The 17704-nt window shown below is 62.1% G+C and overlaps 1 protein-coding gene across 1 annotated transcript in view; it reads right to left on the bottom strand.

Annotated features, from left to right (window-relative positions):
• The window catches only part of TMEM132B (transmembrane protein 132B), a 393438-nt gene that overhangs the window by 239638 nt on the left and 136096 nt on the right, over positions 1-17704 (bottom strand). The window contains exon 2 of the mRNA XM_079151212.1: positions 9897-10788. Within this exon, the coding sequence (XP_079007338.1) occupies positions 9897-10788 (892 nt within the window). The remainder of the gene's footprint in view (positions 1-9896; positions 10789-17704) is intronic.

Genomic DNA, 17704 nt, shown 5'->3' with positions numbered 1-17704 from the left:
GGCAGGATTTTATGGGAAACCGTCTGGAGAGGAGACCGGCAGGAAGGTCAAGTGCGTCTAAAAAGGCCGAGGAGAAGCAGGAAGCGAATCCCGGGTGGCCGTCCCCTGGCCAGGGCTGAGGGCGGCGCCTCTGCAGATCCTCGGACCTCCCGGTCCCCAGGGAGGCTGAGAGGCTTTGGGGAGCAGCGGCTCTTCCCGGCAGGAAGGGGAGGAGAGCTGGCAGACCGTCCCCCTGGGAGGGGAGCGGAAGGCCTTTCCCTGGGGCCACGCGAAGCAGCTGGTGAGGCTTCCCCCTGAGAGGGGCTCCCCAGGGCAGGGCCTGTCTCACACCAGACCCAACGGTGGCAAGTCCAAGAGATCCCAAGGGAAGGAGGGGAATCCAGCTGTTCCTCCAAACAGGCCAACAGAAGCTTCTAGAAGAGGTAACCTAACTCCACAGGGGAGACCCCTGAGAGGCTGGATTTCATCACTGATGTCAGGAGAAAACTGACCACTGCTCTGGCTTCTGGGGACTTTGAGCTGTGAAGTAATGGGGACAAGGCAGAGGACACAAACTGGGACCGTGATGGACTGAAGTCCACAGCTCTGGCTACCCCAGTCCAGCCGCCGCAAGGCAAGCCCAGTGAGAGCCTCCCAGAAGTGTCGAAATTCCAACAGCCCCTGGGGCCAGTCTGTGGGCCTGCGGCTCCCAGAAAGGCCAGGGGGGCCTGGGCACCCTGACGTCCCTGGGGGGCAGCCGAGTGGCCGTGCCAGCCAGGGCCCTTGGCGCTGCTGCGGCATATGCCACCCTCGCGGCTGCAGAAACCCAGACAGGCACCTCGGGAGGAGCCGCGGGTCCCCCTCAACGTGGCCGGCAGGAAAACCCAATTCCCGGCTGACTCAGCCTGCTGGACCTTTGCCAGGCCCGGCGTGTCCCGTACGGCCGCCGATGGCAGGCCCGAGGGGCGCTGCCTCGCCTGCCCGCTCACTTGCACACTTGGCTCTCAGCTGCCCCCATTCCTTTCTTGGGTCCCAGAGTGTCCCACAGTGTCCTCCCCCCGTTAGAAAGGAACCTATGGACAAAGTTAGGAGCAGGCGTCTCATTAGCCAGGAGCCAAACTCAAGCAGAACTGCCCTCGGAGCTAGGCGTTCATTTTGCTGCGGATCCCATAAAGCAGAACCTTTATGGAAAACCTTTATATAAATGGAGTGGGAATGAGCCTCCCACGGGACTGCCGGGCGTCAAAGGGCGATGACCAATTAAAGACTAAGCTGGGTCCCGGCTCTGGGCCTCCCGTGCCTTACAAAATCCTCTCACAGTGTAGATACAGAAAAGGCTGGGTTTCGCTTTAGGGGTCCTAACCCCCAAATTGGGATCCATCTCAAAGGCAGTAGCCTGCTTCTCCGAACAATTAGATCCAGTGGCCAGGAGGTGGCCAGGCTGTTTAAGAACAATAGCTACAACGGCTTTGCTGGAAATGAGGCCACCAGATTAACCTCGGGACACACAGAGGCCAGGCCTCTTAGAAGCCGAGGTCATCCCCGGCTCAGGGGGAGGCTGACAAGCCCGCGGGCCTTCTCGCGGCTGCCCCAGCACCACGCGGAGGGTTTGTCGGGAAATGAAGATGGTCACTCTACTCCCAACCACAAGCCTCTCAGGAGGTCAATGCGAAGAGCCTGCTGAGCAAACGTACGTTGGTCAGTGAGGCCTGAGAGCTGTCGTGCCTCTGGGGAAGAGTCTCCAGAGTGACCTCCCCTGCGCAGCACCTGACGCACGGCCCTGCAAGCACTGGGCTCTGCCCTGGGAATCCCGGTTTCTGGCGCCCAGGACGCTCTTTGCCCAAATCCAGCACCTGCGTCCACCTTGACGGCAGGGGCAGGTGGGTGTCCTCAGCTCGGGGCTGCCTCTCATCCCACGCCATCCTTCTCCAGAAGCCCTTCCCATCCACAGACGCTCCGGGGAAAACCGCGGCAAGCAACAGCCCTTGAAGGGAAACGAGGGTTGTTTCCGGACACCCTGAGTCCGCTGGAGCCCCCCACCTCCTCCACAGCCAGGGACCCTGAGTCCCATGTGGTGTCTTCCCTCCCTCACCGGCCGCTACCCCGCCAGCTCCTGGCCAATCGCACCTTCACCAGCCCAGTCATGGCCCAGTGCATCGCTGACCTGCCCACTGGAAACCCAGGAGGGTGGCCTCGGGTCCACAGTTTACTGGCAGGTAGGGTGTTGTCCACCATCCCCTCTTAAAGCTTTGGATTTCCTTAAATTCACTCTCTCTGTGACATCACTCTCTGTAACATCACTCCCTCTGTGACATCACTCTCTGTGACTTCACTCTCTGTGTCATCACTGTGTGACATCACTCTCTCTGTGACATCACTCTCTCCTTGACATCACTCTGTGACATCACTGTGTGACATCGTTCTCTCTGTGACATCGCTCCGTGACATCGTTCTGTGACATTGCTCTCTCTGTGACATCACTCTGTGACATCACTCTCTCTGTGACATCACTCTCTCTGTGACGTCACTGTCTGTGACATCAATCTCTGTGACATCACTCTCTCCTTGACATCACTCTGTGACATCACTGTGACATCGCTCTCTCTGTGACATCGCTCCATGACATCGTTCTTTCTGTGACATCGCTCTCTCTGTGACATCACTCTGTGACATCGCTCTCTCTGTGACATCACTCTCTCTGTGACATCGCCATCTGTGTGACATCGCCGTCTGTGTGACATCGCTCTCTCTGTGACATCGCTCTCTCTGTGACATCACTCTGTGACATCGCTCTCTGCGACATCACTGTGACATCGCTCTCTCTGCAACATCGCTCTCTCTGTGACATTGCTCTCTCTGTGACATCACTCTGTGACATCGCTCTCTCTGCGACATCACTGTGACATCGCTCTCTCTGTGACATCGCTCTCTCTGTGACATCGCTCTCTGTTCCCTTTGTCTGAACGTCCTGAAGAAGCCGGTAGAGCGCAAGGTGCCTGCGGTCAGGTCCTCACGGACTGTGTTTGGGGTGGATTTCTGGAACTTTTCTAACCTCCTCAAGCTGCTGGGCTGCCTGTTTCTCAGCTGGGTGCGGAAAGCCCCTTAAAGACCACTTGCTCAGGCAGGAGGAGGCCCCGCAGCCCGGCCTTGAGGACGACCAAGAAGGCAGAGCGCTGAAGACCTTCCACCGGCTCAGGAGCTCCGGGAAGCCAGGATGTGAGGAGCCCGCAGATGAAGCAGCAGGGAGGGAAGGCTGTGGGCTTCCAAGAGCCCCCACGCAGAACCCGCAAGGCACTCCGCAAGGTCCTTGACCCCAGAAACAGTCTCCACCGCTGCACCCGCCCCAGCCCGCCACCGACCCTGCTGAGCCGTGGACAGTTCTTGCTGTCAACGCCTCCTTGTGACTCCTCCCCAAGAGACCCCCAGGGAAGGATGTATCCCCCCGTGACCCGCCTGGCTTCGCTTTGTGACTGTCAGACTGTGGCTGTCCTTAGAGGGTCAAGCCATGACCCCGCGGGTTAGGGAGACTGGGTGGGACTGGCTGAGAATTTAAGGGATCCAGATACAAGGAACCTGAAGGGCGTTGGTTACAGCTGTCCCCGGGTGGGCGCAGCAGATGGACCCCGCAGTGCCCTCTGCCCTGTGCTCTAGAAGGCTGAGGTGCGGCTCCCTTCTGCTCAGGAAGCAGTGTTCATCCGACCCGCTGCGCTGCGGGGATGCAAAGGGAGAACTTCCACCTACACTTGGGACAAAGGTTGGAAGGGAGGACGTCTCCCCCGAGGCCGGTGTGGCGCGGACAGGGGAGACCACAGAGGAGAGCGGGGAGCAGATCTGAGCCCTGGATCCTGCACAGCTGCCCGGGCTGGGCTCCTCTCGAGCGCGGAGGGCGGCCGGCCCTCGCCTGGCTTCTCTGTCCTCCCAGCTGGAGGGGACTCTGCTGCCCCTGGCCCTTGCAGTGGCTGGCTGTGCTCAGGGTCACATGTTCCTCCAGATCCTCGTAAACACACTCGTGAGCCTGTGGGGCGCCAGCCCCTCTTCAAGGACGCTAATCCCCGGCAGGATACGCAATCTGGTGGCGTGATTTCAGGACCCACCGGTGGTCCCTCCGGGCTGAAGCCCTTCCCAGGAAGACATTTTCATCGCCCCTTCATCCCCTTGGGATCACGGGGCGAGACATTTTTATGACGAGGTCCCAGGTCAGCAGGAAGACGACGTAGAAGACACCTCCTCCTCTTCCCCCAAGAAGTGAGCACAAACGGTCCGCCGCAGGGGCCAAGGGCGGATGTGCTCCCCGGCCTGGGCTCCTGGCCCGACAGCGACCCAGGAGGCTGTGCCAGGCAGCCCAGCACCAGCTCCCAAGGCCGAGCGGGCACCCAGCAGTGGCAGGAACGCGCCTGGGCACAGGGCCAGGGCTGGAGTTGAGTCCTGAGCCCGTCCACACCCCACCCTGGAGGACCAGGAACGCCAGCCCCTGCCGTGGCTCAGGGGCCCCCGACGCCTCCTGTCTGAGCCGTGTCCCCTCCTGCCCGGGCGCCCAGCCAAAGCCCGGCCTGCGTGTTTGCTCACCTGTCACCATCAGGCCCCAGGGTCTGGACCAGATCTAAACGGAGGAGGTGGAGGCCAGGCTGCTATTATAGCAGAACCGAGGGAGAGAGGAGTGCTCTGCTCCCCGAGTGCCAGGAGGGCGGCACCCGGCAAACCCTCCCGGCCAGGACGCACGTGGGCCACATCCCTGGAACGCTGTCCCCTCGGGTTTCCCTCGAGGTGCTCGCTGTGCCCGCCCGTTGGAGAACGTTGGGAAGGCCACCTGGACTCCTGCCGCGTGAACCGGTCACGCGCAGCAGATCTACACACGCGCGACGCAGCGGCTGGATTTTCTCTTCCACGGAATTCTGGGCGGGAGCGGTGATCTCACTGCCCGCTGTCTTGGAGATCCGTGGAGAGCCTCTCAGGCCCAGGACACCTCCCGCCTCGCCATCCGACCCTGAGCTCCACCCCAGCGCTAAACACACACCGCCGCCCGAGACCCCGCACTACACTCCCCGGCCCCCAGCGACCACTGGGCCACAGGGAGAGCCACTGGCTCATCTGACACCCAGGCTCCGCTCCTCCCCTCGCGGGAACCGTGACGAGGACGGGAGGGGCCGGCAGGACGCCCAGCCACACAGGCAGCCAGCCCTCCGCATCCCGGATCCGAATCCAACCAACCGAGGACCAAACCTGTGCAGAAACTAACCCGCCCGCCCGTCTCCCCTGTGGCCCGACGAGGCAGCGGGCGCCTCCTCACAGTCCGCGCTCAGGTACCACAACCCTCCCCAGGGGCGCGGAGTCCGCCGGAGGGTGTGCGCAGACCCTCCGCACCCTGCCCTCTCACAGGAGCGTCCTGGGACTCTGCATCCAAGGAAGGCCCGGGCCCAGCTCCCCAGAGATGCCGAGCGACTCTGAACCTGCATTCTCCACACCCCGCGGGACGGGCTTGGGAGTAGGAGTGGCCTGGCCATCGAGCGACAGTCAGAAGGTGTCGATGGGCATTCCTGGAAGTGTGTGCTAAAGGGGAGCAGGCTCGGGTGCACGTGGCTCAGCCCCGTCTCTCCTTCCTTCCTTCTTAGTGAAGTGTAGACCTGACGGCCATGACGTGGCAGCCACCTTGTAACAATGAGGAAAAGTCCAAAAGTCATAAAATCCTTGATGCTCAGACACCCTCGCTCCATGGAACCAACACCTCCCTGTGGCCATTCTGGCCTTCAACACGAGCCTGTCTTGGCGAGGTCAGGGTTCTCCTCATGCAGCTGACCTTGGTCAGCTTATCCCCAGGCCCCTCCAATCTGGCTTTACCTCCAGAGTCCACCAAACGCCATATTAAAGTCGCCGACGATGTCCCTGTGCAGGTGTGGAGAGAGTCCCCGGCCCTCGCTCGTCCCTCTGCAGCACACAGCCCGGACCTCGCAGCCTCCCGGCTGTGCGAGCTCATTCTCCTGCTTTCCCTGCTGCTTCTCTGCCGCGGTTTGAGGACTGACCTTGTTGCTTAGGAACCTGCTGGACACTGGAGTCCTTCTGGGCTGGCTCCTAAGCCTGAGAAAACCTCACTCTCTTCCTGGCTTCAGTTATTGTCAGACTTCCAGGTGCACCTAAGACGTGCGACTCTCCAGGCAAGACACGGGCAGGAGGTGGAGACACGGGAGTCGGCCCCGCAGCTTGGCAGCCGCAGCACAGTAACAAAGCCGGCAAGAAGCAGCAGCAGGTGTCAGGAGTGGGAGCTGGCCCACGGGAGCCCCTCCGCGCCCCTGTGTGCTCAGTCCATTCTGGTGCGTCCATGAGGAAGGGGCCACCAAGTCACCTCACACAGAGGAACCTGGGCCCAGGCCCAGCAGCGAGGCCCCAGGCCCTGGGCACTGGTCTCTGGCCCAGAGGGATGCTGACAGGTGACCGAGTTGAGGACATGGCTGCAGAGCTGCTCCAAGGGCCAGCGGAAACAGAGTGGGATGGACACTCCTGGAGGCCACTGGACAGTGTGAGGATGGACACTCCTGGAGGCCACTGGACAGCATGGAGAAGGACACTCCTAGAGGCCACTAGTCAGTGTGGGGATGGACATGCCTGGGGGCCGCTGGACAGCAAGGGGATGGACACTCCCAGAGGCCACTGGACGGTGTGGCCCACGGTCAGCTCTCTGCTCTGCGCACTGAGCACGTGTCAGTCCAGCGGCGTCCTAGAGTGTGGTGTGACCATGGTAGAAAGCGTCACCAGGACGCACGCAGCTCCTCGGAGCCTGTTTTCAGATCAACTCTCCAAACAGGTGACAGGAGGTGACCGCAGTCGACCCCAGCACAGGAGCGAGTGGGCACTGCCGGGACCGGGGGGCACAGTCGGGAGGCACGGGGCCCTGAGCCCGTTCTACCCAGCCAGGGCACCAGCTGTCCTGTGGCTGCGGCCAGGCCGGCCGAGGCCCCCCACACAGGGGGCACCCCACCTTCCTGCGCCGGGGGCGTGGGACCACCCAGGACGGGGCGGGGAGGGCTCCGCACCTGCAGAGCGCGCCTGGACTCGGGGCCCGGCCTCCTCCAGGGACTGCGCGGTCAAAGCCACAGGAACCCAAGTGGGGCTTGGCACGGCCAGGAGATCCCAAGTGGCCACCTTGGCCGTGACCCAGGGACCCCGACTCCCACAGCCGCGCCTCAGAGGGCGCCGTCAGCACAAGCAAGTCCCCTTCACTCACTGCGCCCTGGCGCACCTGGGCCAGCCTCGCTCCTCCCAACCTCAGTGCCGCCTCAGACCTCCCATCTGGGGGGCCAAGGAGGCGGGCGGGGGGAGCCCGGCCCAGGACCACCCAGAGCCAGGCCCCACGCTGCGCAGGGTCTGGGACACCACCGCCTGCCCGTCTCTGCGCTCTGGACACGTGAGCTCCGAGCTCTAGGCTGGATCTGGGCCCCCACCACGCAGGTTCCAGAGCACCTGTGTCTGGGCATCGTTTTCTCAAGGAAAACCTGAGTTTTATCTGGGAAAAGATGAAAAAAGCCTGGAATTCTGGTGCCACCTGGGGTACCTTCACCAAACAGGTAACTGTGATTTGCATTTTTCACAACTGCCAAGATATGGAACGTGCACGGGTGGAGAAAGAAAAGGTGGTGCACACTGTACGACGGAATAGCATTCAGCCCTGAAAAGCACAAGACTCTCTCCTCGGTAGCAACACGCTTGGCCCCCGAGGACCTGAGGTGAAGTGACGTGAGCCAGGCACAGAAAGACAAAAGGGCACATTCTCATCTGCATGTGGCATTGGAAGAGCAGATTCCACAGAAGCAGAGCCGGGAGGGAAGGAGGTGGGGGAGAGAGGACAGCTGAAGGCCCGGGTGCAGCTGGACACTATGAGTGACGCCTAATGTTCTGTGTGGCACGTGGGGTGATTGACAACTGACAGAATACTTCAAAATAGCTGATGAGAAAGGGTTTTGAAAAGTTCTCAACGCCCAGAATAAGTGTTTCAGGTGATGATCTGCCAGTTACCCTCACTTGTTTGCACACTACACATTGAAATAAACGTCTTCGCTTGCAGATGGGGAAACCATGGCACAGAGAGATCAAGTAACCTTTGCAAAGTCACACAGCTGATTTGCGGCAGCACCAGGATCTGACCCCATGGCTCCGCAGTCCACATCTGAACACTGGGATCCCCTGCCTACAGGTTGAAAGGCCAGCCCAACAGGTTGTCCGCGTGGACCAAGGAAGGCTGTTTAACGAAGCAGGGATAAGGTTCCCGGGATCGCACTTGGTCTGGGAGATGCTGCCTTTGGAGGGAAGGGGGCCCTAGCATTTCAAAGTCTCTGGTGAGTCACAGGACCGACCCTATCTCCAGCCTGGTGCCGTCCCCCCAGCTCCGTCCACGCCACGCCCACGGGCCTCTGCCCACAGGCATTTCCAGGCCCATGTTTCCGAAGGTCACCTCAGCACTGGGGGAGAACCAAGTTCACTGTCCTTCACAGGATCCCTGCTGCAGCACTCGGTGGGGACGGCAACGGGAGGCCTGAGCATGGCCCCTGCTGGCCCTGCCCAGGGTCCACAGCACTGAGAGGAGACCTGAGCCAATCCCGAGCACAGCCAGGCTTCAGTCCAGAGCCAGAGTGCAGCCTGTCCCGTCTCGTCCAGGGAGGACACGCTGGAAGAGTCCCTCAGGTGGAAAGTCAGCGCCTCTCCCTGGGCCTAAAGACACTTCCAGAGGGTGCACGTACAAGGGACACGGCCAGGCGGCACAGGGCAGCAGAATGGACGACAGCCGTGCAGCGCCCCGGCCAGGACTCAGGCCTCGGCCTCTGTGGCCATCAGCCAGATGGCCAGAGCGTGGCAGGGCTCCCAGTCCCCCGGCTGTTGGCCTCTGCTTCCAACTCCCAGCAGGCAGGCCGAAGGCGCTCCCAGGCCCACCGTGAAGGCTGCTTCTGCCAACCTGCTCCAGCTCCTGGGCCAGCCTCCGCCCGAGCTCACGGGCTGCCTCTCCTCCCCATGCCAGCCCCCGCGCCTCTGCCCAGCCTCCGCCCGAGCTCACGGGCTGCCTCTCCTCCCCATGCCAGCCCCCGCGCCTCTGCCCAGCCTCCGCCCGAGCTCACGGGCTGCCTCTCCTCCCCATGCCAGACCCCGCGCCTCTGCCCAGCCTCCGCCCGAGCTCACGGGCTGCCTCTCCTCCCCATGCCAGCCCCCGCGCCTCTGCCCAGCCTGGAGTCTCCGCCAAGCACAGGGGTGGTGCGACGCCCCACCAGGGCCAGCTCTGCAGGAAGCTCCGCTTGCTCCGCGTACTTCCGCCATCTCCACCCGTTTCCATTTACCTACAGCAGACCCTCAGGTGCCCTCGTGGCGAAGCCGGGACCCCGTCCACACGAGCACGTGCCTGGTCAGCAGGGCACACAGCAGCAGCAAAGCCCACGGGCCCCTGAGAGAGCTGCCCGGGAGGCCAGGCCTGGCCGGGAGGGCCCGCAGCTTGCCTAGCCGCCCACACGCAAAGATGGCACCTGAACCCCATTTCTTGGAGCATTTGCTTAAAAGGACCTGAGCCGCATTAGTGCCTGACCCTCAGAAGCAGGCTGTACGGCTCCTTTGAAAAGGAGTCATTGGGAAGGACAGGGCTCTGCCGTCCAGTCTCCAAGGAGGACAGCGTGGGCAGACACAGCTGGCATCACACCCATGCCAACTGACCACTGGTGCCGGTCACCTCTCTGCCCCTGGAGGCCACTCTCCCGCCCCTTCGTGCCTTTCAAATGCCCGGCCCGCTGCTGCACACGGGGATGGGCCTCAGCTCTGTCCCTCCAGGCAGCGGTCACTGGAGGAGCTCTGTCCTCACCACCCCAGTCCCGGCTGACCCCGCCGAGGATGGACCCCGTCCTGTTAACCCTGCTGCCTGCCACTCCACCCCACCTGGCAAAGCCTCTTACCGGAGAGTGAACTGGTCCGCCACCGAGCCGCTGGTCAGAGAGACCAGAAAAGTGGCCGTGTCCCCTTCGCGGACAAGGTTCAGCGGGACGGAGAGGGCGACGTTCTCGTCCAGGCTCAGCAGGGACCACCGCAGGTCATCCTGGGTCGGGTAGACCACCACGCTGCCGATCCGCTCCCGGGCGGGGGGCGCGCGCGGGGCGCCGTCCTGGCCGGCGTGGATGTTGTTCTCCCACTTGCCTTCCTCCTCCAGGGGACACTGGCCCGCCCGGTCGGCCGGGAAGAGGCTGAAGAACAGCTCCATGGCCGTGCCGCCCAGCAGGGCCGGGACCTCCTCCTCGGGCTCCAGGTCCAGGCCGGAGCTGAACCACTCGGGCAGCAGCTCCAGCTCGGCCACGCACAGCCCCGGCGCCCCCTGCAGCCGGCAGCTGGCGGCCACCTCCCTGGCCTCGGGGAAGGCGAACATCTTGACGCAGGGCAGATCGTCCCCGGGGTCGCCGGCATCCCAGCCCATGCCAGTGACGTAGAACAGAGTCTGCACCTTGGGTCTGTTGGAGTAGATGGAGCTGTCCAGGATGTGGGCCTTCAGCCGCCAGTTGAAGGGGAACTTCTCCAGGTCCCCAAAGGGCGTGGGCACCAGCAGGAGCTCCGGGGGCACCGTCTTCTCCACCCAGAAGGGGCCGTAGCTGGCGTTGACCGCGGGCGGGCTCCGGGCCCGGTAGACGAAGAAGGCGTCGGCGCGGGCCTGCAGGCTGGAGTTGCGCATGAGGTCCTGCTTGGCCTCCTTCAGGAAGAAGGACGCCTCGGCGCTGGAGACGCGCAGGCTGGCGGGCAGGTAGGCGGGCAGCGAGGAGAACCTCTGCAGGCCATCCGCGGCGCCTCGACCCGCGGCCACTGCGAGAAGGAGAGCAAACCGAGAGTGAGGCCTGTGCTGCTGGGTCCCCAGGTGGCCAACCGCCCGCCCGTGGCCATCGGAGGCCCTGGGACTCCACCCAGTGTGTCTGCAGGAGCGTCCCACACACGGGGCCGGGGACAGAGCCCCGTGGCCTCTGAAGCCGTGGCCCTGCCGCAAACAGCTCCTCCCCCGAGGACGAATGTCACCCCTCCGGTTCTCGCCAGCCCCACACCCAGGGCCCGGGTCCTCTCGGTCGCCCACCACCCTGCGGAGCACAGCAGGCACCCGCTCAGCGGCTCCCACGCAGGCCCCACCACAGCCGCCGGGCCTGGCCGCTCGGGCTGCTCTCCCTCCCGCAGGAGGCACAATGGGGACACTAGACTCATCCAGAATTGCCGGAAGGAGCACGGAGCTCTGGCTCGACAATTCCACTTCTAGAAAGTTCTCCTCCTGAAACACAGGGGGACACCTAAACAGCTCTCCACAAAGCCACTGGCCACCTCAGAGAGAACCGCTAGCAGACCTTCCAGTGTGCGCTGGAGCCGACGCCCGGGCTTGAAACCTGGCCTGGCCACGTCCTGGCTGAGCAGCCCGCTGCCAGTTACCTCCCCTCTCTGTGCCTCCGGTGTCCACGGTAAAGGAGGCTAGAATCGCAGATTCCAGCTCACTGGGCTGCAGCGAGCGCCCGTGAGCCAGTGAGCAGGAAGCTCTGAGGAGCGCACTGGCCCACAGGGAAGATCCGCCAACAGGTGCCCGTCCCTGTCATCAGATGTCACCTTATTCAGACTAAAGCCTGACCAAGAGGCAGCCTGATGACCTTCCAGCGGAGCGCAGACCGCTAGAGGGGCGCAGAGTGCGGTTCCTGAAGGCACTTAAACATGAAAGCGTGGACACTGGCAAGGGACGTCCACGCTGTGTCGTGAAACATAAAACACGAAGGATGAGTGGCCACTGCCTCCCCCAGGCAGCCATGTTGGGCAGTGGAGCCCCGTGGGGGGCACTCGGGATGTGGGGGGCCTGGCAGATGCCCGCCTTCCCTGAGGGGAGGGTAGCTGAGAGTCTCTTCCTTCTCCGGTGCACCCGCTTGCCCTTCCCTCTCTGCCATGAATCACAGCGGCAGGAGGCCGGCACCATGCTACGCTCTCAGAACCACCAGCCAAAATCAACCTCCAATCCTTATAAATCACCCCGTCTCAGGTAATCTGCTGCAGTAACAGAAAGCAGACTGAGGACCGTCATATATGATCCTACTCGGGGAAGTGATTAAGAAACATATATGTATAGACATTTAAATGCACACGTATTTATGTTTGGGTATCTGTGAAGCCCAGAAGAGGACGGTTTTTTTGCTCTTGATCCTTTCAGCGTTTCTCCTTTCAGCGTGTGACAAGACTCGAGGATGGTTTTGTTCATGAGAATCTACAACGCACTCACAGAACTCAGACACAGGTGTGGGCGCCTGTGCACGCTGGCGTGTGTTTTGCCTCTCTCAAATGGGAAAATGCAAACAGCCAAAAGCCAGCGAGCGAGCTTTTTCAAAGTGAAGACAGCCCACCAGGAACCAGGGCAGCAAGTCAGCCAGGAACAGAGAGGTTTTTTTTCCCCCTCTTGTCCTGAAACAAACCTCTGCCTGCAGAGCCCAAGTTTCCGACCGATGCAAAAGGCAGTGGAACCTGACAGCAGCGTCTACCCTGTGGCCTTGTGAGGGGCTGCAAGGCAAATAAACGCCACCCCCAGCCCCCGGCCCGGGAACTTGCTTTTCTGCAGCCATTACAAATCCCGCGAAAGGGACTCCTCTTGATTGGCGTTGTTTTCTTTGCCTTTTTAAAGGACTGTTTCTAGCGAACTTTCCTCTTCTGCAGGGTGACAAAATGCTAATTAGGAGATGCTGAAAAGAGACACGCAACTTGGGGTTGGCACATCCTCTCCCCAGGGAGGCATGGGAGGCTGGGCCTCAGCGAGGTCAGCACGGCCATCCCTGTGTCATGTTAACTAGCAGAGGACGGTAGCTACGTGTTCATCCCTGCCGTTATTTACCCAGCTGTGGTCACTATCTGCGTGCTATGTCCCCAGCTCTGTGGCTTCTGAGGACCTCACAGAGACCAGGGAGACCTGCTTTCTGCCCGAGGAACTGGCGACCTCTGGAGAAAGATCCAGCTCACGATTCAAAGCAATTAGGAAACTGATCGCTAAGACCCCTCAAAACGCAGGCATTCCCCACCCAGGGATCCTTGGAAATTGCCAAGTGATCAGGAGGAGTCACTGGCAAGGATGCTGGTCAGCAGCAGGATCGGCAGCACGCCGGACGCTCCCTCAGACCCGTCATTAAGGGGTGATGCCACAGATCACCTGAGCCACGGAAACCCTGATCTCCGCACGAGGGCAGCGTCGGGCGGAAACGCACGCGCTCACAGAGCAGGAAGGACCCGGGCCTGACTGCACACTTAGATGGCTCCCCACGGGCACGTGCCTCCCAGGTTGGGGCGCGTCTGGCTCGCAGGCGAGCGGAGGAAGGGACAAGAAGCAGCCTCAGCCAGCGGGAAGCCTCAAGCTGGGGCCGCCGACGAGGGGAGATCCGAGTTTTGACAGCGTCCAGTGACACAGGGGCGCCCTTCCCACCCTTCCGAGGACACTCAAGCGGGTTTTGGGGCTGGTTCCTCCGCCCCTCCAAACCAGGGAGCTACATTCCAGGCGAACCCGCCCGGGAGCGGCCGGCATCAGGACCTGACCCCCGTCCCAGGGAGATGGCTGGTCCTGCAGCGCGACCTGATCTCCGGCCCAGCAGATCTGGACGTGAGAGGTTCACATGGAACCTTCTCATCAAATTTAAGGCAAGTCCAGGGACAGGTTTAAATTCCGACGGACTTTCAGATGTGGAAAAGCGACTTCAATGATCGCACACTTCACCACGCCCAGGTTCCCCGTGACTGGCTTCTTCCTTTATCGCCTGCGCAAGGGATTTCACGCCTCTTGAAAATGGATGGGCAAGACATTTGATTCTGCACCTTCTCTCTTTACCGTAGCCGGAGCCCACTTCCAGCCGCCACAGCAGGCGGGACTTACGCTCCTGCACCTCAAGCAAAAGGCAACACGAGAGTTACCCGCGGCCTCTGCAGGAAGCCATAAGCGACCGCTGCCGGGTTGCAGAGAACAAGAGACCTCAACTCAGGCGCTCAGAGGCCCCGAGGCTGTCCTGAGACAGGTTCCTCCCCGGCCTGAGATGCTGATGCCCGCCCTCTGATGCCCTGGTGTCGTCCAGAAGCCCACCCTCCTTCCCGCAGGGACAGACCACGCGGCCTGGGGCAGAGTGAAGGGAGGCCCCGACAGCCGACTGAGCTCACAGGGGCTGTCCACACGGATGGAGGGAGGGGGCCCAGAGCGGAGGAAGGAAGGACACGAGGCCCCACCAGAAAGGACTTCCCGCTTCTGCCCTCGGGGAGCCGAAGGCAGAGTGAGGTTCAGGGCCAGAGGGAGCAAGAGGCCCAGGGCAGAGACTCCATAGGCAGAGGGCTCTGGCTCAGAACAGTGCGGAGAGATGGCGCCAGGGAGCCCAGAGAGAGCACTCGGTGGGCAGGGGCTGGCAACCCCCAGGAACAAAGCAGCTCTCAGGGTACTGGGAATCCTAGCAGGGACCCCGTGACGCCAGGGAGTGGACAGATGGCACCGCGGTCTTGGCACCCAGCACACTTCCCTGGGTCTGGACTGGGGGACCCAATGGCCTGAACCCAAGATGGCATGGCGTGGGCCTGCTACCAGCCTGGGACTCGGAACTCAGTCCCTGTCACTGGTATCACCAACCCCACCCGGAAATGAATTCGCCAGTCCTGAGGCCCACGTCCCCACCCAGGGGAAGGGCAGTGGCCTCTGAGATTCTTTCTCCAATTCACACACTTGGACCCGGAGAACTGGGCACAGAGGCTCTTTCCAGGAGCCAGAGGGCAGGTCTTTGGAGACCACCGATCTGTCCAAGGGTGGCCCTGACTAGCTGCGGGCAATCCAGTGCCCCTGCATCCCCAGGCACAACCGCAACCCTCAGTGGCTCAGGGTCGGAGGCCAGGGTCTGGAAGGACACCTCGGCAGGTGGGGGAGGCCTGGACTAGAAGGTCGGGCACTCCCAGCCGGGTGCCCTTCTCCACAGCCGGCTCAGCACCTCACTCGCCCTCTCCTGCCCTCTGCCCCCCATGGGAAGCTTATCCCCACTTCCTCAGCTGCCTCCTCAGCGGAGCCTCCTCAGCCTGTGGCTTCAGCCTTCCTCCATGCTTCTCTGCCTCGCAGGGAACCGACATCCCGCCTCCCTGCTCCCTGGCCACAGCACGTGCCCAGCCAAAGAGAGGCTCGGTAGGAGACTGGAGCGTGGAGGCCGGGAGAGCCAGGGCACGTTCCCTGGTGGAGACGGCCTGCTGTGACTTCTGCCCCCACAGTGCCCTGCCCTGGTCCCAGCTTCCTGCACAGGGACGCTGGTGTCCAGTGTACTGCTGAGTCTCGGGTCCCTCCTGGCAGAAGTTGAATAAATGCTTCTGGAACGAATGTCCGCCAACGAGACCACCCTGGTGTGATGCTTGAGAGAGTGAGTCTGCCGAGCGTCCCTCGGAGACGCCCTCTGGCTTCCTGGGGGCTGAGAACACACATCTCACTCACACAGCCCTTGCCCAACATGCTCCCACGCCCACCATTCATTTCCTTCTCAAACGTCGCGTCGCCAGGTCGCTAGGCTGGCGGCCAGTTTTGCCAAGCAAGGGGCCGCGATTTTCATGTGGAAAGAGAAAGTGTCAATCAGAGGAGAAGCGCGCCATTGAGGTGCCAGCACGTGGGGCCCTCTCGCCCGCCAGGCCGGGGGACTATCAGGACAGTCCTGAGCTGACTGGCCTCCATCCCTTCCAGAAAATGATGAAACTGAGCCGCAGAGGCCAGCAATTCCAACCCAGTCGGGATCCACACTGGTCCTTTCCCGCTCCAGAGCTTTCCGGTTCTTTCTACTGCCTGAGGTCCTCCTGGCCTGGTGGATCCACAGTGAAGGAGCCGGAGCCCAGTGCTCACGGCCGGGTTGGTGGGCCCTGCACCAGCCAGGTTTCACAGCACCACAACCACAGGTGACTGTGCCCCCTCCAGGTGCCTGCTGCCAGCCTGACCTGCAGGTAGATCAGGAAATGGGTGTGTCTGACCCAGGGCGTCTCAGCACAGCGCCGGGCAAAACAGCAGCGATCAGACCTTTAAGGCAGAGGTGACTGCCACCTGGGAGCACCGGCAGAGCCCGGAGCCTGCCGGGCACAGCGGGGAGGCACAGCGGGGCCGCCACATGGCCAGACGCCCTCGGATCAGGGAGGCCAGCTGCCAGCGACCGTGCGTTTGTGACTAGCCAGCAGGTCCTTCCACATCTCGGCACTGGAAACACTCGTTACGGAAGCAGAAGAGCAAATGCCCAATACTCAGCCACTGAATTCAGATGCCACCAGTTTAAAAACTAAGACGGAGAAAGTCAGCTAAGTTTTTCTGCCTTTTCAGGCCAGATAAGACACACGCCAGGCTGGGAAGGAAGGCGAGACCCGCAGGCGGACCAGCCAGAGGCCACCAGTGCCCGCGGCCAGCAGCAAGGGTGATGCCCGCCTCCGCCCCAGATCAACCTGCTCAGGCTGGGCGGCCTGGGCGGCCAACCTGGCTCCACAGGAACAGGAAGAGGAGGAGACAGGAAGTAGGAAGGGAGGAGCAGACGGAAGCCATCAGGAAGGGAGGGAGGGTCGTGTCCCTGCTGCCAGCCCCAGCCTCACAGTGCCCTCTATCGCCTGCCCCTGGCAGGTGGCGAGAGGGAAGAGCTGGCCACAGGGACGGCGGCTCGCAGAGCCCCAGCCCAGCGTCTCGCGTCAGAGAAGAGAAGGGCACATTTGGAAATCAGGGCCAATACCTTACTAAGGGGCCCACGGCGGCCCACAGGGAGGACTGGAGGCTGGGAAGGCTTGAGTCGCACGGCTGGTGAACCGAGGCTCCCGACGGCCATCCTGCAGGCTCCAGGGGCCCGAGGAGGCTGAGCAGCACCTGCGTAAAACCTGCAAGGAGGCACCTGACGGCACGAGGCATCCTGGAAGCCTCCCTGGCAGGCGTGGGCAGAGCTGCAGACAGAGCGGAGGAGACCGACGGGAGGCCGCCGACTGGGGACCCTGAGCTAGGTGGACCCGCCGGCCCTCCCAAGTGGCCCTATGTTCCTCAGATGCTGCCAAGGAGCAGCAGCAGGAGGACCACCTCCTTAAAAGTTCAAGGACACTACTGGGCACACAGTAAGTGCTTTGTGTATACTCATGAAAATGAACAGCCAGGTCCAGGAGAGCCAGTCCTGAGGACAGGTCTTGGACCACAGAGCAGGGTCAGAGGGTCAGTGAGGACCAAGAGCAACAGCAACAAAAACAAGCAGGGTCCAGAGAAACGAGGGTCAAGGGGAAGCAAGAGGAGGGTCACCATCACCACTGACCAAGCGCTAGTCTGAGCATTCACAAGTCCCGAAGTCACTACCGCGACCGCTTCACCAATCCGCAAGGTCCTCGTACAGACCACGCACTGCTGGAGCTTTCGTAGGCATCAACCCCTTCGCTTGGAAGGATTTAATCAGTATTCCCACTGATAACTTAGGAAACGGAGGCACAGAGAGGTTAAGGGGCTTGCCCACATTCACACAGCTAGCCAGAGGTGGGATTCCACCCAAACGGCCCGGCCCCAGGCAGCCGCGGGCGGTGCTCTGCCCCCAGACCCCACCCTGGATGAGCCCAGGGAGGAGCAAGTGTGGGTCACTGGCTGGACCCTGTCCTGGGAGGAAAGCAAGAGGCAGAGCTTTTTCCTGGTGCAGGAGAAGCTCCTCTAGGGACGCTCCTGACATCCCTGGGGGGCCGGCCAGGGTGGCCTCACCACAGTGCACAGTGAAGGAGCCCG

Source organism: Sciurus vulgaris (assembly GCF_902686455.1).
Source record: "Sciurus vulgaris genome assembly, chromosome: 8".
In the NCBI taxonomy this organism is placed as follows: domain Eukaryota; kingdom Metazoa; phylum Chordata; class Mammalia; order Rodentia; family Sciuridae; genus Sciurus; species Sciurus vulgaris.
Note: the sequence above shows the minus strand (reverse complement) of the source record. Positions and strands in the feature narration are given on the sequence as shown.